This window comes from Topomyia yanbarensis, chromosome 3 (assembly GCF_030247195.1).
Source record: "Topomyia yanbarensis strain Yona2022 chromosome 3, ASM3024719v1, whole genome shotgun sequence".
Taxonomy (NCBI): domain Eukaryota; kingdom Metazoa; phylum Arthropoda; class Insecta; order Diptera; family Culicidae; genus Topomyia; species Topomyia yanbarensis.
The window spans coordinates 73,424,403-73,450,279 of NC_080672.1; the positions used below are offsets into that span (position 1 = coordinate 73,424,403).

Genomic DNA, 25,877 nt, shown 5'->3' on the forward strand with positions numbered 1-25,877 from the left:
ATAGCAACCGGTCACGTGGAGTGCACCTAGGTTACCCGGAACCGCTGTCACCATGGAAACCAAATAGGTACAACACAAAAATTTTCCACAGCCAACTAGATTTCTCAATGAAGTCTAACATGTTTAAAATAACAAATAAATAGTGAAAAAATGGCTAATCGGTACAAATTTATCTACGATACTGCAGGTAAGATAACAATACATCACCAGAAAGTGCTAGTCTCGTACTAATCAGTCTCCGTGCCGTTAGTTGAATTCTTCAACGCCACTACCGTGGAGAACGACGAGATAATTCGTGAGTTTCTGGAAAACGAAGATGTCACTATATTGGCTGCAGTTTCACTGGACGGTGAAATACTTTTTCAAAATGCGGTTCCTGTTGAGGAACAGTACTGTTTGCTGTTCTATAAGATTCCCAACCTGGACTACAACAGCCTAAACACTTCACCAAAAATTGGAATGCTTACACTGGAAGGTGGCCTGGCTAAGTCAATATATAACTCGTTGCAGCGTGTTTTTTCTCCCTACATTCTGAAGAAATGCGAATATTCAACCGAAGTGAAGGCTATTCTTCAAAATCTACACTCGAACCTAGGTCTATCGCTCGGATTGACCGAATCCGGTATACTGTCATTTCAGGATGAGATCAATTTTTGGGTACAGAAAACGAGAACCTTACCGACGAAGGCTGATCGGGAAGCGGCAAAATCTTTCGCGGCTATACTGGAAAAAATTAATGCTCAGTTGACGTAAGTTCGCTCAAACATTAGAAGTCCGTGAGCGACAGCAGCTAATCTAAACAGAAAGCGGTTGTTGCGAGAAATCAACTTACAACAATTTGAAGCGAGGCTGTTATCGTAAAAGCATGCAATCCGCTTATATCTGGCTCTGACATACTCGCTTTCAATTGCTATAAAGTGTTTTCCCACATCCTAGTGTCAATTTCAAGCTAGCTTCTCGTGTCCGCTCGGACTCCTAACTGTTGATCCAACAGTGAGAATGAGTGACCGTAAAAAAGCCGCAGAGACAAAACATGCTTCATAAAATCGGCTTTAAATTTGTAAGAATGCAAAAATCGGATATAAGCTGTATAGGGCTCAAAAGAACAAGTCGGCAAAAATTAACCTGTGGGATGAAAAAAACTATTTTGTCAGAAACGGGTTTATTTTTCATCGGTTTTTATACTAAAGGTTTTTAATAGCCGACCATAACAGAGGACAGTCCCCGTCCGACTTTTACTCTTTTTTAATATCCGATTATTACATTCAAATATATTTAAAGTGAGTTTTACGAAGCATGTTGTGTTCTTCCCACTTTTACTTTCAGTTGCTAAAATTATACTTTTCAGGGAAGGCTCCAATGCTAATCTTAGCCAACTGGACGAGTTTATCGACGTCTGTCAGACCCATCTGGACGAAATATGGCGACTGCCACATCACTACCCACAGAACCGCATGTGTAGTATTTTCGATATCATTTGTAAGTGAATAATTCCCGGAGAACCTTAGGTATAGACTAACTTACCACTCAACATTTACAGCAACTCACGTTGTCAACACGTGCACCGAAAAACTAATCGAGTTGGATATATGGGACGTTGGATCAATCTATCTAGATGAGGCTATCAACCATGTCAAAGAAACACTAGAATCCTGGTATCAAACGTTCGACAGTTTGACGCGACTCTTCTGGCCAAACTATGAACAACACGCGTGGATCGGAAAACCGTACAGCTCCAAACAATTGGACAAACTTCGTAGCCGATTCTCAGAGGTGACTTCCCTTCAGGTTACACCACTAATTACTACAAAATAAATATCTCAAACAGATTTTAGAAATCAAGAATTCCAAGGATTTACTCTATGCATTGTTCTTCGATAATGATGAACAATTTCTTCGCAACACCGATGTAGCAGATCCCTTCAAAGGTAACAACAACATGTCGATAACTCCGTATTCGATCATTAGTTACACGATCCTTTCCTTCCAATAGATATAAACATCTTCGATCTCACTCCGCTGGGCAATAAACGATGGGAGATGGCCAAGTCCCGCATGGAGTCCAATCTTGCCAAGGTAGACGAAAACGTGGTTTCTATCCTGAAGCAACACATTCACGGAAGTGTCGGAAATCCACGGCAAGCGATTCACGTGTTCAGTCGCTTCAAAGACATCTTCAATCGTCCGTATGTTCTGAAAGCACTGACCGTGGAACGCGAGCAACTATATCAAAGTATCCCAATAATTATTCGCGAACTGCGGGAAATGCTTGCGGCTACGAATTACACCGAGGACGACGTTACGCCAATTGTTTCCGAAACTCGCTGGTACCGAGTGGTGGAGGAGCAGATTACCCAGCTGGAAGCGGTCGTGGTGAAGATTCTCAACGATCGTGAAGGATTTGAGCAAGCGGTGCAGAAAATCATCACTTTCCGGGAGGAAATCCAGGCTATGATTCGGGCTAACTTTGAAAGCTGGACCGACAACTCGATGAGTGCGATTCGCGATGGGGAGTTAAGGTGAGTTCCCAATTTAGAACGGCAAATCTCTCGAACAACTGAAAGTTCGGATAAAGGGGTCAAGCAGCATCAGTGAAGTTCAGTATTAACAGCATTTCATATTTAAGTCCTTAAACGATATTTAATGTTCACATGGGAACTGTGAATAGCTTGAATCGCAATTCCGAATCAAATTCCAGCCGATATTCTTGCGGAACACCACACTGTGTCCCCGTTGTTGGATCAAGTGTCAAACCGGCGCTAGTTTGGTCCTGACACCAAGATAGTTCTGATGAGATGAAGTAGACACGCAAATTTCCAGGCCTCGAGAAGGTCTTCCTCCCGTACCGAACAAATGGGTTAAAGTGCATTGATATCAACAACAATTTATTGAGCTAGTATATCGCGACCCGAGCTGCAATTCTTTCTCTCCTGTTTGGCGACTAACAGCATCCTTTCTAGGCACGTCTCCTTTCTCCACAAGACCTTCTAAATCCCACTGACCGGCAGTGGTATTATGATAAAAAGTTTTCTGCGTATAATCCAATCACCTATGCAAATAACCCCATCTCTGGATTTAGTAGGTGTTAGCTCTGTCGATTTTCCAATGACCTATTTCAGAACGACAGAGACCTAGCGGTACATTTCGAGGCCATTCGGTGTGAAAGAATTGACGCGTATTTTAGTGTATCATAATTTCATTTGCTTGGGTTTAACATATAAATTTATTAGGTATCTCAGCTTGTTACCTTATACATGCCTTGATTAACTATTAACAATGGCTGCTTAGGACCTTTGGCTCACCGGTTTGTTCGACAAAAAATTGTCCGAGTCCCTCCCGCATCCACCTTATTACAGCATCATATATTCCTTAGCCACTGCACGTTCTCCGAAAATTTCAACAACCTTATCTTAAACAAAATATAAAACCAAGCCGTTTCTGCTGAGTACCTTCCTTGGGCATTCAAACCACTGGATAAGACAAGCACTGCTGACAACGATCCGAAGAACTAGACGTGCATTACAAACTCCCAAATCATCCCACTTCTCTAGTCCAACTCCTCTTCAGTACAGTGGTAGTACGAAGTTGCTCAACATGCCGAATCCTTTGGAGTTATCATCATGGTCAAGCCATCCGACTTACTCAAATGCAGGTATCTGCTTTGCAGGGATGCATGAAGCACATCACGAGAGCCTAACACGAGCTGAGCGGCCGCTTTGAACGAACCAAAAGCAATAAGCACTGACACCGCTCGTGCTAGGTAAGCTTCGTGCTCGAGCTGTAGCATTCGAAGAACCATGAGCTAGCTCGGTAAGCTGGCACGAGCAAGCTCTTTGGGCTAGCTCAGTAAGCTATCACGAGTTAACTCAATGAGCTGGCACGGTAAGCTTGTCCCATGAGCTAGAACGGTGCAGTAGTGTAACCTATGGAACGAAAGAATAGGACAAAGCAAGAAACATGAGTTGGCAAATGTGCGACAGGTTGCTGATAAAACGACGCAGGCATCATTACTCACACTAACGCGTTGTTTTTTTCTTCTACTTTGCTATAGCTGAGCTATGGCTCCGTGCAGCGTGCTAGCTATCACCGTGCTCGTGCTACTTGCTAACTCTAGCTCATTAAAAACCAGCACAAATACTAGCTCAATGAATCTAGCTCTGACACATTATGAGCCAGTGCACAGGAATAGGACACGGAGTAGCACCGTTCTTGTGCATGCCTGCTGCTTTGGCTCCCACTCTCCAGTGTCTTGAACGCATTTGCCACGAATACACACAACCAACGAGTGCGGGGTCTACCTCGAAGTTGGTAACCTCTTCCAGATGTACTCTTCTGCCCACAACCGAAGACTACACATTAAGAAGACTAATATATCTTTCCTTCCCCCATACAAACGAGAAGCGACAGAGGTTACAGCACCTCTATTGTATGAAGGTAGGAAGCTTAATGTAAATCTGTATATGTGTGTGCATCACTATGGGAAGTACCAACTTTTCCCGCAAGTGGCGTTGCCATTACTGTCTCCAGATTCTGGACAGAGTTGCCAGTCTTCCTGATGTGCACTCTTCGCCATAACTGTATCTTGTTTCTCTTCCACCACACACTCTACACCTCCAGTTTACTGTAACCTTTCGATGTCAGTATATTTCTATATCTGGTACAGCTCATGCGCCTGCGCTATTTTCTATTGCATATCCAAGGCAGGAATCGTCTCTCAAACAAACTAAGCACTCGATAGACTGCTTCCTTCAGCGCTTCATTGCAGTACGAAGCAACAGGGAGTATCACCGATTTATATACGCTTGTTTTGTGCACGTCCATAGGATATAGGACTTTATCTGTCTACGCAAGCCGTAGATAGTTTTATTCACAGTCGCCACACGCCTTTTTACTTAGCGTTTACATCGTTGTCACATGTCACTAGTGTTTCAAGAAATATGAAATTGACGACAAACGCTTACCGTACCCCATCGATATCCACCTTGCAACCAACGCCGTGCGGGCTGCTTCGCTCACTATCACATACCTTGTACTTTGTCTTGTAAAGGCCTATTTACACCTTCGGTGAAAACGAACGTTAACTCGATGCGCACTAAATTGTTTTCTCCAATATCTCACTTTTATTAATGCATGGAAATTGATGGAAATTGATGGAAATGGAACTAAACGATAGTACATGAATATACTTAGTGAATCCATGCACAATTATTCGATATAATTGAATCAATGCAACTATATTCATATTTCCCAATCATTTTAAATATTCCACGGTGAAATATGGTCGCAATGAATATTACATTTCACGTGTTTTTTTGAAAAGGGCCTATAAGCATGCTGTCAAAATCCACTTTGAGAGGGAATTATAAAAAAACGAATACTCGCCGATTATAAATCACAGCAGTAAACGAAAGAGAAAACTTTTCCCTTTCATAAAACGTTAACATCCAGTCTCGACGAGTTACGATTTGTCTGGAATTTTTTCTCAAAGTGAATTTTGACAGTATGCTTATTGGCCGTTTACAAAAAAAAACACGCGAGATTTGTTCACCGGGAGTGTAAACGCGACGATGGACGGAATTGATGCGGAGTGGTGAATATAAATGTCATCACTGTTCGCGGTGAACGTTCACATTTGAATACCAGATTGCATTCTGACAAACTGTAAACTGCCAGTTGAGTGTGAAATCGTTGTTCGCTGATGAAACTGTTAAGCACTATTTAGACTCTACGTGAAAATGAAAGGGAACAAGTGATGAATACCTTCCATTGTTCACGGTGGACAACGTCGTGAACAGTTTCATCAGTGAACAGCGATTTCACGCTCAACTGGCAGTTTACAGTTTGTCAGAATGCAATCTGGTATTCCACGCTGAAATATGTTCGCAGTGGATATTCCACTTGTTCACCATGAGTGTGAACACGAGATGGACGGAATTGATGCGGAGTGGTGAATATAAATGCCATAGCTGTTCACGGTGAACGTTTGCCTTCGAATACCAGATTGCCTTCTGACAAACTGTAAACTGTCAGTTGAGCGTGAAATCGCCTTTAGGTTCTTTACTGAAACAGTTAACCTCACTTTTCTTGACAGTTCGAATGTACTGTTTACATGGATTTAAAAAAAATTGTGGATGACTAGATTCGCTCGAAGCAAATCGTCAAGAAGTCCATGTAAACAGTACAGGCGAACTGTCAAAAATGAACACTTAGTTCATTTGTGACGCCACCGTAAAGTATTCAATTCGCTGATGAAACTGTTCACTACGTCCACCGTGAACAATGGAAGGTATTCAACACTTGTTCATATTCATTTTCACGGAGAGTCTGCTTTACAGTTTTGTCAGAATTCAATTTGGTATTCAAGGGCGAACAATAACCGTGAACAGCGATGACATTTATATTTACCACTCCGTAGCAATTCCGCCCATCGTCGCGTTTACACTCCCGGTGAACAAGTGAATTATCCACTGCGAACATATTTCACCGTGGAATATTTAAAATGATCGGGGAATATGAATATTGTTGCATTGATTCAATTATATCGAATAATTGTGCATGGATTCGCTAAGTATATTCATGTACCATCGTTTAGATCCAGTTTCATCAATTTCTATGCACCAATAAGTGAGAACAAAAACAATTTGGCGCGCATCGAGTTCACGTTCGTTTTCAACGATGGTGTAAATAGGCCTTTAAAACGGCATAAATGCATCTTCTGCTGCTCTACTATCAAGTCTATTTCATTCGCAAAGCCAAAAAACATGTGATATCTTGTGATTATGGTTCATTCCTTTGCACATCAGATATTTGCATCGCACCTTCGAGCTCTTTGCTGAACAATAGATTAGAGAGCGCATCGCCCTACTTCAATCCATTCAATCAAACACACACGAGTTGGATGAGTCTCCGGCTATTTTGACGCTTGCTTTTCATCAATTCAATATTCAGCACAATCTCCACCACATTCAGTCGATTTGTCCTTAGTTCCGTTCACTACATCCTCATCCAGAATGTTTCTCTTTTATAATACTGAAAGAAACTGTTTCTCGTTGTGACTGATAGATTCACTATTAATAACCCAGCAAGCCTGCAGATTAGTACCACAACTGCGTTGATATTTTGTACGTATCGCTTGGTTAGCCTCCGGACCGGATTCCTGGCTTGTTTACTTGCTCGCCAAACTCTTCTGCTCTGCCCGTAGGAGTCGGCAATTTTTTGTAGGTTAGCCTTATGTTTGCAAATGATTCTGTCCAACGGTATTTACACCGTCCCATCCTCTCGTTGATTCACGATAATGTCTAGTTCGGTTACGCATACATCGAGCCGAGTTCTAGAAAGTGATCATCGACGTTTCTGTCCGTTAGACCGTCGACGATTGGACTTTTCTATTTTATTCAAACGTTGCGTATTTCTCATACTCTTCGCGTTGCGTCTAGGATCTAGTCAGCAATGAATTTGTATTATTCCACCGGAGACAGTTCTTCAACCTAGAGGATTGCTTCAGATGTGGCCAGGTAGCTCTTCCAGTCAATGTTCCTGGTGAGATCATACGAGACATTGATTGGTTCCGATGATCCTGGACTAGTGTTGATTTCAATCACGATCGGTAATTAGTCAGTAAGTCACTACCACCTAGCATATGGATAAGTCCAGTGCACTTGCTTGAACCAGTAGCCTTGGAATCCATGTCATTTCCACGGTGGTCAAAATTGCTAAATTAAGGTTGTTACAAAGATCTTGAATTATTGAAGTTCGATTATTGAAGTCTTCAAGAAAGAATCGAGTTTAGGAAAGGAGTTAAATCGAGCAGAAAAGACGTCGGTACTCCATTGAAGCCTTATGAGGAATGTAAATAGAAACAATGCACATGTCTTTGCCTTTGATTTTGACTTGAAGGGCGAAATATTCAATGCCTAGTCGAGAGATTGATTCGATAGAAAAATTTAGCACTTATTGATCCGCGCATGACCATTATCCCTATAGAAAACACACTTCTCGGCGGTTTTTCTCCCGACATTTCCCGCGTGATTTTCTCCACAGTTTGTTGCTACAGGAGGTTGCTTACAATTGGAATAATTCAAGACCAGCTATACAAACAGGCGAGGTCCTTGTACTCCAACATAGCTCAATATAGTATTTCCGACGAAAATCACGCAAAACAAGTCTGATTGATGGTATTTTCCACATTCGATGGGCATTATATGCTATAAGTGTTACTCCAAATCTTTACTAATTGAAAGTAAAGGTTCATGAGTAGGCCAATCCCGTCCCTCATCAGAACATAGTCAATCAAACATCGCATCGCTGACCACACCGTCGATCTACACATTACGAGGAGGAATGTATACTCCATTGCTTCATACCAGTCACGACATAGCTCAATTTATTTGAGTGGACTTTTTGACTCTGAATCATGGCCTATTACCGTCTTGTCAGCTTCCGCGTAACACAATTATGGTGTCGGACGGTTTACTTATGGGTCGAAATTAAGTCACCCTAGGATCAGTCGAACCATCCCAGTAGATTTTGATACGAATATTTTTCGAAAATTTGTAGGAATGCAACCGTCTAGGATCTCGAATTACCCTTCGACGAAATTTATTTGATTCCGAGAGGCCATCTGACAGTTCTTTTTCTCCCTATTCCTAAAGGTCTTCCAAATGTTTATACTGTTTTCTTGCATCGTTAACAGTTTGAGTTTATATTTTCAATATTTTCTCGTTACGTACCGGTCTATTTCCTTGATTATAAAGTTATATTCTTCGCGGTAAAAGTGGCTTCATTGTGATATTAAACGTATACTTGTCAATGACACATCAAAGTATCAATTGCCATAGATATGCTCCTTGCTGCATTTGTCAAATTTGACCACTACACTGAGAAAAAATGACGGATTTATTTCCTCACCCTGCATGCAGTCGAACCCGCATCGCTAACTACAGCATCGATCTATACATCGTGAGAAGGAATGTATACGCAACTCTCCATCGTAAAGAATTCACTGCTAGCGATATCAAGTCAGTTATTACAACGTGCAGTTTATCTGACTGGACTTTTTAAATCTAAATCTGAACCATCAGTGTAGACTTCGATGTGGGCGGCCTGTGAGAGATTAGGTTGTGAGTAGAGGGAGTCGTGTCGGGGAAAGAATTGATTATATCTGACTCATCCGTAATCTGACACTACTCATTTCCGAATTGTCGTCGTCGTTTTTGATAGATCATCTCCAGTCACCCATTGTGTCTTTTGGGAGTAATAAGACCGCCGCACATTCGTATTCGATTAATTTAAGAAATTAAAGTTGGCAAAATTAGAAATATAGAAAAACGATAAAATAGTTCGATGGAAATCCTAAGCGATCATGAGGGCGGATTAATCCTCGTCGTCCACTGTGTATAGGATGCGTTGCCGTGACAAAGTAGAGTTGTTGTTTATCCAACGGGACAACCGGGCAAAAGCAACTCAGAGTTACTGTTATCTTCTGTTGTTATATTAGTGAAACAGCAGTCTATGACTTTTCAGGACCACTAACAATTGTGCAAAGACCGGCCATGGAGAAATCGTTGAATATGTTTATGTATTCAACCTCACTTCGGTTATGTAATTGACATTACAAATCAACTTTTTTAAATGTTGTGGAAGGATGAAGTTGCCTCGTAAAATTTCTTTCTAAAGCTGTAGAAATATAAAAACCGACCTTGAACTTTAGGTGAAAGATTCAGACTTGGGTACATCGATAAAAGTATCATACTGCTTAAAAATCGATCAAACTGAGCCGTGTTCGATTAGACATTTTTTATCTATCTCACGATATCATTTTTAGCCTTCGCGAGAACCAACCGGTAGTTATTTTCGACAAAACCGAACGTCAGCTCATGAAGGTCACCTTCGGTTCCAAGATTGTAACTTTCTGTGACGAAGCTCGCCATCTACAGAATCTAGGACTGAAGCTCAGTCCGGAAATTCAGAAAAGCATAACCCACTCGATGCGGTTCATCTCCTATGCACGAAGACTACAGCAGATCGCTACATTCCACAACACCATTGGTGACAGGATGATTCCATGCCAACGGCCGATCATGCTGAACAATGCCATGGAGTTCTCGAAGCTCGTGAAAAGTGAGTCTGTGTCATGGAACGATGAACACTCTGTAGAACGATACATCGACAGTCTTCAGCAAGCGGTTAAACGATTATCTAAGGACAACAATCAGTTGACAGGCTACCACGAACAAGCCAAAAAATCGGTGCTCAAATTGATGAATGTCGATCTTATTCGACAGAGTAACGTCTGGAAGGACGAAATGCGTGTTCTTCGCGAGATTATATTCAACTTGGAGAAGCAAGCATATACCAACCTGAATCCATTCAAACTTCACTGGGATCATCAATTGTACAAAGTTTTGGAGTATCAGTACGTTTCCGGGCTACTCAACGTTCACCAAAAGTTACCGGATATTCACGTAGACTTGGTGTTTCGTCAGCAGAAAATCCAATTTCGTCCTACTATGGAAGAAATCAAGTCCAAGTACTACTCCCAGTTACGTCGATTTATCGAGAAACCCCTTGGTTTCAAAGGCCTTTCCGAGCAGAGTTCGAACATTTTCAAAGCAATGATTGAACGAAACGCTCAATACTTCTCAGTACTGTATGAAAAAGCAGACGTCGTATTCCGTGAGTTATCGGAATTTCGAGACAGTTGGCTACCTTGGGTATCGCTTGGAATGTCTGATATGGAACAGCTATGCACAGTTCACTGTATTACGTGGCAGCACTGGGACAACAATTTCCGAGCCTGCAAGAAGTTTAGTCAACAAATAGCTCGAATTCAGCAGTCGGAAAAAGAGATTGATTGTCTGATCGTCAACTACGCACCACTCTGCTCCGATATAGACGGCGTCAGCAGACGGTACTGGGAAAGTCTTGCTAACAGTTTACGAACGTCGATCTTGGACAACATTTCCACTTTGCAAGAGTATCTAGCGTATTCGTTCCAGGTGCTCCAAAACATCCCGCAAGACGAGTGGGGCATATCGGAGTCTAGTGCGAAGTATGAGAAAATTGTTAGCGATTTGCCAAGGATGACCGAGTTGATCAAGTCGCTGCAGGGAAAGGACAGCTGTTTGGCTGGGTGGTGTAAGGAGCGAGTTTCAGCACTCGGCGGTATTCTGACCCAGTGGAATCAGCTGCAGCCTTTGATAGAAAACCACCAATCGCTGCTGCAGGGTAGACTGGATATCATCAAGGAGAATATTTTGAGGCAGATCACCGAGTTGAACGAAGAAGCGGACAAATTTTCTATCCGTTGGGAGTCTACTATACGGGATCTGGAGGTAAGATACTGGTAGGCTGCTACTTTTCGTAGAACTAACTATTTTATAATTTTAGACTAACGACCACGCTGATATGACTTTATTCCGTGAACGCCAAAGCCAGTGGAAAAGCATCGTTAATAAACGCGAGACACTCCGGTAAGTAAATTGATATCGCATAACCCTACTCTGATTCTAGCTTCAAACCTCTTCCATTAGAAAACAAACTGAAAAATTCAATATAAAAGTTCCGGAAGAATTCGACGCAATATTTGGCAAACTAGAAACGGACATCGCGGAACATGGCAAAAACTGGGAGATCTTCAACAACTTTCTAACAGACTACGATACGGTCGCGAACGAAGAATGGACAATCTATCGTCGTCGACCGCACATCTTTACGGAGTTTCTATCTAGATGGGAGAAACCCCCAAGTCCACCAGCTAGCGTAGCGAGTTCCCGTATTGCATCTCACGTCGAACGGTACAAATCCGTCCAATCGCTACTCAACGCTCTCCAATCGGATGCTCTGATCGAGAAACATTGGGCTAAAATATGTCAGCTGCTAAAAATAGATTCCAAATCCCAACACGATCTTTGTCTGGGCGATGTCTTACTAGTGTCCGATAACCTTCAACAGCAGGCAGCTGAAATTCAATCCATCGTGCGACAGGCAGCTTCGGAGCATGTAATACGGCAAGCTATAGTAGAGTTGGAACAATGGGCCGCTACAGCAATGCTGAAACTTATCGATCATACAGACTCCAAAGGAGTTATCATTTCGTTGATCAAAGATTTTACGGAAACGCTGAACAAGATCGGAGATAACCAGTTTTTGCTGCAGTCCGCGAAGAATTCAACCTCGATTGAGTCCTTTTCCGATCAAGCCGATGTGTGGGAAGAGAAGCTCAACAATCTGGACTATATCATAACCCATTTGAATCAGATTCAGAAGAAATGGATTTATTTGGAACCCATTTTCGGCGTTGGAACCTTAAAACGAGAAGAAGCCGTCTTCAAAAGCATCGATAAGAACTTCCGATACATTATGAAAGAGATCACCGAAGACCCGAAAGTAGTCGCGGTGCATAAAATAAACAACGTGCTGTCGATTATTGAAACGCTCCAGAATCAAATATCCCGTTGTCAGAACGCTCTGAGTTCATTCATCACAACCAAGCGGAATGCCTTTTCCAGGTTCTATTTCCTATCTGACGACGATCTGCTTGAGATTTTAGGCCAATCCTCAAAGACAGCTGTTATCCAAAAACACATTCGTAAGCTGTTTCCCGGTATCTACGGATTGGTGATAGACGAATCCAGCTCTCGTATAGTAGCGTTCGGCAGTGAGGAAGGCGACGAAATCCGTTTAACAAACCCCGTAATAATAACGCCTGTAGTTGAAGACTGGTTGAACGTCCTGGTGACAGAAATCAAAACAACACTCCAATTTCTTATCAAAAAGTGTCTCGATGCGGTTCCCATGGACGAAGCGACCATTGGTGCGTATCCGATGCAAGTCATATGCCTGATCAATTCCATCAACTTCACTCGACGAGCTGAGAAAGCCATATCCGGTATGCAGCTGGCCGATCTAAAACGTCAGATTCAAAAGGAAATCGATCAATTTTCTACCCTACTACACGGAAGCACCGATCAATTGACACAAATCAAGCTACGTGCCCTGCTGATTGATCTAGTCTACCAATCGACCACCGTAGACTATCTGAGTAATCACAACGTGACAAACCTGCAGGACTGGTACTGGCTCCAGCAGCTCAAGTTCTTCGTAGATCGCAACGGGAAAGTGATCATCAAAATGGTCTACGCAGAGTTTGAATATTCGTACGAATTCCTCGGGAACTATAGTAAGCTGGTGTACACATCCTTGGCCCACAACTGCTACCTGATATTGACGCAAGCAATGCAGCTAGGTCTCGGTGGTAATCCATTTGGGCCCGCAGGAACCGGTAAAACTGAATGCGTCAAGTCACTAGGAGCAATGCTGGGTCGCTTAGTACTGGTGTTCAATTGCGACGAGAACATCGACACCGCCGCCATGGCTCTCATCCTGTCCGGGCTAGCTCGCTGTGGAGCTTGGGGCTGTTTTGATGAATTCAACCGCCTCCAGGAAGCTACCCTTTCTGCGATTTCTATGCTTATTCAACCCCTACAAGTTGCATTGAAAGACAAACAGAAAGAGGTTCAACTGAACAATGAAACCGTTCCGCTGAACAATCACTGTTGCGTGTTTGTAACGCTGAATCCAGCGGGCGAAGAATACGGAGGTCGTCAACAGTTACCGTTGAATCTACAGGCCCTTTTTCGACCAATTGCAATGCAAGCTCCACGACCACAACAAATCGCTCGGGTTACACTCTTCGTGGAAGGGTTTAAACATGCTGATCGACTCGGCAGTCAGATCGTAGAACTTTTCGAACTATCCAAGAAGATGCTTTCCAAACAACGCCACTATGATTGGGGGTTACGAGAATTGAAATCGATTCTATCGGCTTGTGGTTCCGCGCTGAAAAACGCCAACAGCGAATTGACGTATGACGAGGAAGCCGGACTAGCCGTTAACGTGATTCGATCGAACACTATGTCCCGATTGACTCTGTCCGATTGCAAACGGTTCGATGTTCTGTTATCTAATGTGTTTCCGAATACCCACGTCGTTGGTATTGCAAACGAAGATTTGAGACTGAAGATCATGGATGCTTTTTCGATTCTGGGATATCAGCCTAACAACCGACAGGTCGAAAAATGTTTGGAGTTGGCTGCACAATTGAAGAAACGAATGGGAGTTGTAGTTATTGGACCTCCTCGGTCAGGGAAATCAACAATCATATCCATATTGAAGGAAGCACTACTGTTGCTAGGGAGTACAATACGAGCTCATATAATTTCGCCAAAATCGATGAATCGAGTTAAACTGTTGGGTAAGCTGGATCCGGACACTCGGCAGTGGACAGATGGAGTACTCACGTCCACAGCCGTTGCCGTGAATGCTGAGCCTCGAACTGTCACTTCGTGGATTATTTGCGACGGAGACATAGATCCCGTGTGGATCGAAGCATTGAACTCCGTACTGGATGATAATCGTCTGCTGACTCTACCTTCCGGGTGGAGGATTCAATTCGGAAGCAATGTGAACTTCATTTTCGAGACACACGACCTTTCAACGGCCTCGCCAGCTACCATCTCTCGTATGGGAATAATAAATTTAAATACAGATGATCTACCTTATCAGTTGGTGGTTGACGCATGGCTAGCGAAACAATCGGACGCGGAGATACTGAAGTCTCTCCTAGAGCAACACTACTACAGAGCAATTGAGTGGATCGAGGAACAAAAGCTTCGACCGTTCGGCTACTCTCTCATAAGTTTAGCCGAATCAGGTCTGCTTGCTATTGAACAGGCCAAGTCTATGGATCAGTTCTGCATCGATCTGCTGTGTGGACTCAATGGAGTTCTGAGTGCAGATGGAAAAAACAAACTGTCAAACCAAGTATTCTCCATGGCTGACATAACGATAACTGACAGTTCTGTAGCGGAGTATCACTACTACAACAGCTTTAGGGATATGGTAGAGCTGTACAGCACCGACGAGATTACCGGATCTTTTATCAACGAAAATGTGTTCACGAATGTTCTGGTCAAAACTCCACTGATGAAGTTATGCGGCGAACTGCTGAAACAAAGCATCAACTCCGAAAACCGTCGCATAACTTTGCTTGTTGGTCCTAGTGGCAATGGCAAAAGTTTGCTTTTGCAAACCATTGTCAGTGAATTCAACGGCTACCAACTAGTCACAATTAGCTGTAGTTCTCAGTTGACCACATCCAGCATCCTGAATACTCTGAAGCAGAATTCGCTTGTTCTTACCACCGTCAAAGGTAAAGAGTATCGTCCGAAGTTCTCCAGAGTTGTACTGTATTTCAAAAACATTGACCTCTGTTCCGTTGATCGATGGGGAACGTGTGAAGTTGTCGAGCTCCTGCTACAAATCATAAACCGCACCGGATTCTATTCGGAAACTCTCGAGTGGATAAGTGTCTCCGGAGTACTCATCTGCGCTTCGGTTTCCAATCTTCGCAAAACACATATTTCTCCCAGATTTCTGTCAATCTGCACTCTTGTGCAGATCGGGTATCCGAGCAACTTGGGCATGGAGAGTATCGTTAAAAGTATGATTCTACCGCTGTACAACCAACTCGGACAGAGTGCCGTGAAGCTTAAATTAAACGACCTGGTTCGAGCTGTTATGAACGTTTATTTTGAAACGCAAGCACGTTTCAACCGTGGAGAAGTTTTACACTACCGGTTCACGCCAAAGATGATCGAGAGATGGATTAGTGGAGTTCTGTATTACCCGGCCGAACATTTCAGCCAGGCGATGAGATACGAGTCTAACCGAATTTTTCGGGACCGTCTGCTAACCAACGATGATCGTCAGATGTTTGACGAGATTCTCCGAGATAACCTCCGAGTGCTCCCAAATGTTGAGGGTCGTGTTGTTTTTGGTCCCAAAGAAGGACAACATAAATCTGAATTACAACTGATGGATGTCGATAGCTGGAAAGGGTCTGTGAACCAGACTATTTCAATGTGTAGTAAGTAACCTGTGGACTGGGTCACGAATCTGCGAATTTTTACCTTTCACATATTTACAGATGCTGAAGTTATCTCTGTGGACATCCCATTCTCGGAAGAATTTATCGATATCGTGTCCTCCATCGTCCGTGTTCTATCCAGACCACAATCAAACTTGGTTATGTGCGGCCGAACTGGATCATGTCGTCTGGAAGCTCTATATGTAGCAGCCACCATGCTGAACGTGAAGGTTGTTTTCCCACAAACATCCAAAAACTATTCGATCAACGAGTTCAACAACGACCTAAAGATTGCCATGCAAAACTGTGCTTTAGAAAACGAACCGGCGGTGTTCTACATTGACCATTCACTGATAGAGTACCAGGCTGACATTATGAAAACATGCGAAGCTATCTTGGAGAGTGCTGAATTGGTGGATTTCTTCGGAGACGACTTGGAAAACCTGGCTAATCCTCTGAAGGCACAAGCAGCCTTGGAGTCGTTCCAAATGTCTCTTTCTGCGTACTTTCTGCATCGTTTGAAGAATAATTTTCATCTGGTTCTACTGCTAGAGAACTCTTCTCCCAAAACGCGAGATTTGTTCGAAAGCTACCCAGCCATCTACCAAAAATCTGAGATGATCTGGATTCTACAAGACAAAATAACTCCCGCCGATAGTCTAATTAAATATCTAGCAAGTATCAGTAAACATCAAGTTCCCCTACCCACTTTCTTTAACGATATCCTCGCTGAAAACCTTAGCGAATGGTCCCGTTCACCGAAGCGTCGAATACAGCTGATCCAGACCTACTGGCACGTATATCAGAAGCAAAAATCGGAGAAAGAACGCTACAAATCTCAGATCCAGATCGGCGTAGACAAACTGTCGGAAACTCACAAAATCGTGGAGAACCTGAAGCTAGAAGCACAAGAGAAACAGAAAGCGCTAGCCGAGAAACGAAAACTCGCCAACAAATCCCTGGAAATGATATCAACCACGATGCGCAGCGCAAACGATCAAAAAACGGAACTGCTCCAGTTACAACGTGAAACGAAGGAGAGTAGCGTAAAACTGATCGAACGGAAGAAAGCAATCGAAGAGGAACTCAGTCTAGTTGAACCAATACTTCGCGAAGCTACCGCCGCTGTTGGTCAGATAAAAACCGAAGCCCTGTCGGAGATTCGATCACTGCGAGCTCCACCGGAAACAGTTCGCGATATCCTGGAAGGTGTCCTGCGGTTGATGGGTATCCGAGATACTTCGTGGAACAGTATGAAGACGTTCCTCGCCAAACGAGGCGTCAAGGAGGATATCCGTTCGCTTGATCCGGCTAGAATTAGTCCAGAGAATTGTCAAGCTGTCGAGAAACTTTTGCAGACCAAAGCCGATTCGTATGAACAGAAGAATGCTAAGAGAGCCTCCGCTGCCGCTGCTCCACTGGCAGCGTGGGTTATAGCCAATGTGAAATATTCGAAGGTAGTACAAAGCATTAAACCGCTGGAGCGCGAGCAGAATGAACTTCGCGAAAACCTCGAGAAGGCAGAAACGGAAATGAACTCTTTGTCCAGCGGTTTAGATAATGTTAACGATACGGTCAAAGGACTTTCCGAACAATTGAACGTCCACACTCAAGAAGCCGCTATGCTAGAAATAAAACTCGAAGAAGCAAAACAAACTTTGCACGCAGCGGAAGTACTAGTTCAAAACTTGAGCACTGAATTCTTAAGCTGGAGTAAGGAGCTTGAAGAACTAAACCATACGATCGCTCACATAGATAAACGAAGCTTCATGACAGCTTTCTGTATAACTCATGTCTCTCATTTGACACTGGAAGAACGGAAAGATACGTTACTAGCTGCGTCAAAGCTGACTAAAGAACAACAATTCAATCTGGAGGATCTGGTGTCCAACCAAGACAAGATCATTTGGGAAAGTATGGGATTAAGTGCTGATCAACAGTACCGCGAGAATGCCACCATTTTGAATCAATTTCTGATGCTACCATACGGAACCACCCCGGTTCCGCTTCTAGTAGATCCCACCGAACTAGGTTTTAAATGGCTCTGCAACTACTTGAACTATCTAAACCACACTTTCGAACTGTCTAGTCAATCCACCGATCGATTTGGGTACGTACTCGAGTTGGCGATACGGTTCGGCAAAATTTTGATAGTTCGCAATGTCAACGCTGTCGAGCCCCCGCTACTATCTCTCTTCTTATCCCGCATCCACGTCAGATTTAACAAACGAATGGTACAAATCAGCAACAAACTGATCGATCTTCATGACGACTTCAAACTGATCTTGGTAACCCAGAACGAACGACTCAATCTGGGTTCCGAGCTGCAGGCGCACTTCATGAACCTGATGTTCACCACCACCACAGCAGGGTTAACCGATGTGCTAACCTTCAACTGGGTACTAGCCAAAGATCCGGAAATCGAGAAGAAACGCGTGGATTTGCTGCAGCAGGAAGGTCGACTGATGAAGGAGAAACGTAGTCTGCAGGATAAATTGCTTCAGGAATTATCGTCTTCCAAAGGGGATATTTTGAAGAATGAACCTTTGTTGAGTACGTTGAACAACATCAAAGCTAGTGCGAGTCTAATCGAGCAATCGCTTAACGAATTCGCTGCAATCCGCGATCAGCTAATGGAACACTACAGTCGACGAAAGGAATTCTGTAGCTTAGCGTCCAAATTCTTCATGGGTATTAGACGTTTCTACAGTATCAACGTATCCAAGTTTACGGCCATATTCTTGAACGTGATTGACAACGAAAAACATTCAACGGCAGAGGAAATGTACAAAATGTTGGTTAAAAGGATATTTTCTCTACTGAGTCGTAGTATCCCGAAAGACGAACAGACAATTTTGGGATTAAACATCTGCAAACAGGCATTCCCCGAGCAGGTTCCCGAGAAGGAATGGGAATCATTTGTTTTTAATTTCGCGCACGCTGAACAGACAGCAGTTCAACAGCTGCCATCGTGGATCAAGCAAGAGAACGTCCCAAAAGTACAAGCCCTGAAGCATCAACACCCGGAATTATTCTCAAAGCTAAACTTAGACAATACCAGCGCATGGCTAAAGTACGTTGAATCCAACGACATATCTCCACCTGCGAGCATGACTGACTTCCAAGCGATCTTGATTGCACTAGTCCTTAGACCGGATCTACTCATTCGAACCATAGCCCGTTCGGTTCAAAACATTATGGGACTTAAAGCGCTCTATACGGTACGACCTTCGATCAAGCTGCTTGCCGAGGAAAGCTTCCCGGATGAACCGCTTCTACTGATCACCGCTTCCGGGATTGATCCATCCGAAGAAATTCGCGACCATGCAAAGCATACAATTGGCCTAGCAAAATACGCGGAGTTCGCGGTCAGTAAGGGATACGAGCAGGAGGCACTGAAGCTGGTTAAAGAAGCGGCGAATGCTGGCAGCTGGGTTTGCATCAAAAACATCCACACGGTTCCACAGTGGCTGCGCCATTTAGACGAAACGATGAAGTCGTTAAATTTAGCGAATGGATTCAAGCTGTGGCTTACGTCGGAAACGGATGGGTCTTTGCACAACGCGTTTATTAACAAATGTAACAAAGTTTTGTTCGAGCCCCCAGCCGGGTTGAAGTACAAGATGAAACTGTTATTGGAACAACACGCTGGTACGGTAACTAGGAAGCGGGACTACAAATCGATCAAGATGTACATTGGCCTGTTTATGCTGCATTCCGTCGTGCAAGAGCGTCGATCGTATATTCCTCAAGGTGAGTAGGAGTTAAATTATTACTTAATTCAACCGCTCTGAGTTTGTGTATAAAGAAGGAGGTTCAGAAGAAGGTTGAGTTGCTAACCTTACTACATTCATCTTGATCATGGGTTCATGCATATCTCTTATTCATTTGGTTTCATTCGTTGTCTTGAAGGCTCTTTTCGATACTTTCGACACTCGCGTCAATATCTACGTTTAGGCGACCGAATGGAGCTGTACAACGATCTAGCTAAAATTTCATTAGAATGTGCACACAGTGCACTACACGATTACCGGAGGTATCAACAACCTCATGCAAACCCTCAAAAATGGGTCAGTTGTCTCTCCGACTATCCTGTTGCTTGATTTTGACACATGCAGCACTATATAAATCATCTGAGATTGTTCAGAAAGCCCTACCTTAGCGTTATCTATCAAAGTTTGTTTCGTTTTATTGAGTCGTACGCTGCTTAAAAATGCACATACCTCGAAAAGGTTAGTGCTTTGAATAAGAATGTTAGAAAATCAAAGAACCTAGAATATATTGTCGAACTTTAGACAGATCCCACACTCGTTGACTATGTGGCACACGTACTAGCAGTGAAAATTCTGCGCCTGCGCGACTTAGCTACTTCGACACCTACGCAACCAAACTGCTTCAGGTGACGCTACCAAGAGGGCTTCATAATCAGCTTCCACCACCCATTATTCAGTTTCAGCGCGTAATTCTCTGTTCCCAACGGGTAGCGTAGTAGTCGTAGTACAGATCAACCCAGTACTGCTGCGAGGGACATCTTTTCGTCCGACATACAGGAGCGCACCAACCAGACTATGGTATTGTAGATTATCGGGCACCTTTAACGTCCTGTTTCCAAAAACCAACATCCTAATGGTACTTCGACAATTTCGCTTCAGCGATACCAAAACGACTGACGACCTAACTTTTTGGTTAAAATCGAATACTCCATTTGCATATTTGCTTAGCTTGATACTTAGAAAATGCCAGACCTCTTCAAAGGACACGAACTCCATTTCCGTCCACATAGCGGTCTACAACCGTGTTGAATTCCGAGTTGAATTTGTTGAATATCCAGAACCGTAGATTAATCAGACCACAAATGCCGCTCTGTTTCTATCACTGTTACTGGATGAGCCCAACGAACGAAACGGATCAATCGTATCTTCAGTACCACCACCTGCCGCTCTTATAGCGGTATCGTCGAAGGTTTCAACGATGAAACTTTGGTCTTCGCAGCTACCAGAGTGCACCGTCTCGATTATACGGAAATACCTGTTCTTCGTTTACGTCTACGACCACCGGTACTTGCAACTGACTAGAGTGTTCAGTCGTGGCTCTCGGGAAATAACATCTAGGGATCCTCCTTAGATATCCGTTGCAGCGGATCAGTCAATTAAATTCTCATATGCCAGATATCTTGTTGCAATATTTTTCCATGAAACAAAAGGAAATCCAATCATCCAAGCGAAGGATCCAAGTAACTCATACGGCATCGTAGAACTTATCTTTTCGTTAGATGGTTTGTTGAACCTGATCCTTCACCTTGGTACAGAAACTGAGCGTGGATTTACAGCCATCGCAATTCTCCTCCTGGCTTTCCACCGGTGAACGCGCATCGCAACAGCAGTTCCAGGGCATCGATCTCCCAACCACGTCGCACAGTGGCTCGGCTTAGAACAAAAGGTGGACTTAAGTCAAAACATTGTCGTATCAGTACAAATAGGACAGTTTTATGTAATTTTGGTACGTTCAATTCGTTTCTGATATAAAAATACTTTAAAAATAAACATTTACTGTTCATTAGGGTGGCTCAAAAATATTTTTTGTCGAAACGGTTCATAAATTATTTTATAAGTAACTGTTGTGCACTAGATTCATTTTTGATGTTAAACCAGGTCAGAAAAAAAATTCTCGCTCATTAGGGGGGCTCAAAAATATTTTTTTGTAATCGTTCATAAAATTGTTTAATTATAATGTTAGTGCGCTGAATTTATTTTAAATATAAAAACATGTTTGAAAAAAGTCCCTCTCATTAGGGTGATTGAAAAATAATTATTTTGTAGCAGTATTTAATATTTTTAGTAGAAATGTTTGTGTACTGCATTACTTTTTGATATTAAAACATTAGAAAAAAAACACTCATTAGGGAGGCTAGAAAAATAATTATTTTGCCGTTAAGTTTCTTATTTTTTTTTGTTAATTTTGGTACGCCGCAGTTCTTTAAAATTATTGTTATGTCTTAACGATTCAAATAAGATGATTTTGAATAGCTTTGGAACCTTGAATTCATTTTTGACGTAAATTGTTAAGCAAAAATAACTTCACTAATCTGTAGTTTGGTTCACGCATAATGAATGTTTTATGATAAAGTATTTCACTATGTTTTAATTGCCGCAAGGTTCTACTGTATCGATTTTGTTGGCTATTTTCGGCAAATTTGAGACTAAGAGAAACGAAAGCAATGAAATTGAAAGACGGAAAGGTATTCTAGAGCGAATCAGTTATAAACTTAGAACGGAAAACTAGAACTAGGCAGGCTCATATGGGCATAATCGAAAGGAAATGTGAAGAATTCTTTACCTTCTGCAGAGTAGGAGTTGGGCGTTGCACCCAAGTCTACCGCATGGTCTATGGTAGAACATAACTCATCATCATGTTGATAAAACAGTCTCAAATTTGCCGAAAATAGCCAACAAAATCGATACAGTACGATAAAGTATTTGGGGGCTGCCGTAAGTCTACTCGCATCCACTGGAAAAGCCATGAAATGATTGTGGCTTCATATCCCATCACATCAAATGTGGTTTATTCAAACAGATTTTATTTTATTTGGGTTGAGCAAATGAAAATTTAAAAAGATGCAGTTTGATTTTATGTTGATAAAAAATTCTTATTTTAATTCGTTTATTTAAAAAATTAAGCATAATTTATTTAATCTTCATCCGATGCTTTAAAAAAATGATGATTCATCCAATATTTTCTGCTTCATGGAATGTATACTATCAGCATCTAAGTAATTACTCTTTCCACTCGGATCCTCTCGTTTGTGCACTTGTAGAAACTTCGCGGATCATCCTCTCAATGTTATTTGAAAGCTGTGCATGTCTTCATGCCCTTATTCTAGTTATAAAATAATTATTGAAATTTTCTATTAATAAATACCACGCGTCTCCATTTGCAGTTTCTTTTTTAATTTTGATTGCTTATCGCAAGTTTTCGCAAAACTACCATGGGCTCATGTGAAAGAGAAACTTAAAAGCTTTCGAATGAGTATAGTGCGATGGCGGGCGCTCGCGGGCGCCGTAGTTGTTATGGCTTTAGAAGTTCGTGCTTTGTTAATTATCATGACAAACAGCTATTTAAACAATGAATAAACAAACCAGTAACTCATTTGTGGTAATTTTACGATGTAATTTAATCAAACGAATAATTTTGCTGAAGTAACCTATGCCATAGGACCAACTGTTTCTTCGAAAAACGAAAATAACCGGATAAAGTTCTGATGACCAAATTTGGCAAAAACACTGGACTTACACCTTTCTAAAAGTCGTGAAAAATTCATTTTTCATCAAAATAGCTTAAAATCTTGCGAAATTGTCTCCGGCACATAAGCCAACCCAAGAAAAATATTGATGAACATATCGCGTGACCTTCATATCTGGACTTAAGTCCGGGCTCGTCCCACTGTGCGTCGAGGAGCCCTGTCAGCAAGTCAACACGAACTCGTAGACGTTCACCATCAACATTGTATTCGTCAGCGACGATCACCAGATGCGAGAGTCAGTGGAATATTGGGGGCATGCGTTCCAATATCGGTGACCTTAGGCAGCTGATCGCCCAATACGAACCGAGCTTGATAGCGTTATAAGAAACAAAGCTGAACAGCCGAGTGATTTCAGCAGATTTCGTCGGTAGCAACTACACTTTCCCTCTTGAGACTGGGAGTCACCGATACTGGCAACAAGGGGTAGGGCTCGCCATTCGGGATGGTGGTGAGACTTGAAGTCGGTGGAAATATTCAAGCGATCGCTGTTCGGATACAACTAATTACGATGGTTTCGATCTGCTTCCTTCCCAGTACTCAAGCGTGTCAAGAGAAGCTGGGTGATTTCCTTAAGCATCTCCCACGTCCAGTACTCATACTGGGCGACTTTAACGCGCAACATATCGCTTCCATGAGGCGCGAGCGGCCGCAAAAAAGTCGATCCATGATGCCTAACATGGACCGTGGGAGGAATTCGTTGCGAAGATATCCGCGAAGATATCCATAAGTTTCACTGCAGCGGAGATGTGGCAGACAGTGAACAGGTTAAGATGGAAACGTCAGAACTGACCAACTGTCCTCAAGCGGTCCAATGGGTACACGAATAAGGCGGAAGAAGTAGCTGAAGAGCTGGCACAACATTACAGCGAAAGATTTGCAACCACCAGCTTTTCGCTATTGTTTAAAAGAGAGAAGGAAAAGGCCGAACGAAACCACGTGAATTTCTCGCCAGATACCGACGATACTTACAACATCGACTTCACTCTGAACGAGCTACTGTGCCACTCGATAGAGGACAAAGTGGCTCTTCAGGGCCGGACTGCATCGGTTATCCTATGCTTCAGCGACTGCCATTGTCAGTGAAAACTGCCATGTTCGAAGTCTTCAACAGAATATGGCACAGTGGCGTATTCCCACCCTGTTGGTGAACTCAAATCATCGTAGCAAATTCCAAAACAAAACTCGAGTGACACGGGTGCAGCTGCATTCCGTCCAATCAACCTAACGAGCTGCCTTTAGGTTGGTGCACTAACACAAACTTTACGGCGTTGGAGAGGTCATTACCCGACCCTGACAAGCACTGTCTGATAGCGTCGCTTTACTTGTACAAGACTTACGATACTACCTGGAAGTATAGCATCTTACGAACACTGCAGAAATGGCAGATATGCGGTACGTGTTCAACGTGCTGAACAGTTTCCTGGCAGAAAGATAATTTCAGGTTAATGCATAGGGTCACTTATCGCCCGCTCTTCCGCTGGAAAACGGTGTACCACAAGATTCAGTGCTCTCGGTTAAGCTGTTTCTCGTGGCTATTCAACCCATCTTTTTGCGTGGTTCCGAATACTGTAAAAAAGGCGAGCCGTTTTATCGAAAACTTCAGTCAGCAGTAAAAGCCGTCCATAAATGGGTGAGTAGTGTGGCATTTACGTGTCTGCAACAAAATCCAGCATCTTCTGTTGCAGCCCTAATACCCGCCTTGCGCCCAGTCAAACAATCACGATAGATTGAGTTGCTATACCGACAGAAACACGCCTGAAAACTCTCGGTGTCACCCTCGATCGGTCACTTTACTTTATAGCGCACTGCAAATTGACGAAGAGGGCATGCGAATCTAGGCTCCTGAAGATGACCGGTGCCAAGCTGCGCCGTGGTCAACGCTCTTATTGCTGCAAATCGGATCCGCAGTTTTTACTTCGCGACTTTTATATGGCAAGGGACTCGTCAGTAGAGGTAGAGATCAAAACCCTGGTGCATGCATACAAGATGATCAGATATGCATCTGGAGTATACATCACCAGTCTGATCATAGCCATTATGGCCGAAACAGGTACTTCACCGTTAGATTCCCTCATTCTCCAAATTGTAGCCCAATTAGCCATCAGAATGTCAAGAAACAGCAGGGAGCATGCTGACCTTTCCCTGGCACGCCGAGCTTCCGAACGTCTGACAGGCTGAGCTTCCGAACGTCTGAAATAGTCGGAACGCCTCTTCCAAACATCTACACCCAAACGCCACAATCTGATCGAAAGTGGTACGATCGCACGCCCCAGATCATTTGGGATATCAAGAAGCGTGTAAAAGCTGGAGATCCCTCGGAAATTGTTCGTGCAGTTATTCAAGAGCTCCTAACCAATTGTTTCAGCCGCTCAACAATCGTCTACAGTGAAGGCTTGAAAGATTCTCGGCTGAGGCATAAAAACAGCGCTAACAACATTCAACACAGTCAGCGATTTAGTGATCATGTCCGACTCGGCCAGCTGTTTATCGGCAATCGAAGCCGGCACATCCCACTACCCGTGGATCCAGGAAATTGAAAACCTGCTACGAAATCGTCCACTCAAGGTCTGCTGGATTCCCGGTCACGCTGGCATCCATGGTAACGAGGAGGCTTACATTGCTCCATTAGGTATATCTGTTCCGGGTTAG

General features: G+C 43.0%; 1 protein-coding gene across 1 annotated transcript; it reads left to right on the forward strand.

Annotated features, from left to right (window-relative positions):
• Positions 1-150: 150 nt before the first annotated feature.
• LOC131686995 (cytoplasmic dynein 2 heavy chain 1) lies at positions 151-25,877 on the forward strand. Its single transcript, XM_058971032.1, has 11 exons — positions 151-187; positions 251-749; positions 1,349-1,479; positions 1,541-1,773; positions 1,829-1,928; positions 1,994-2,519; positions 9,824-11,333; positions 11,389-11,471; positions 11,532-15,928; positions 15,989-19,681; positions 25,675-25,877. Exons 1-11 carry the CDS (start codon positions 151-153, stop codon positions 25,875-25,877), a joined length of 11,412 nt encoding a protein of 3,803 aa, XP_058827015.1.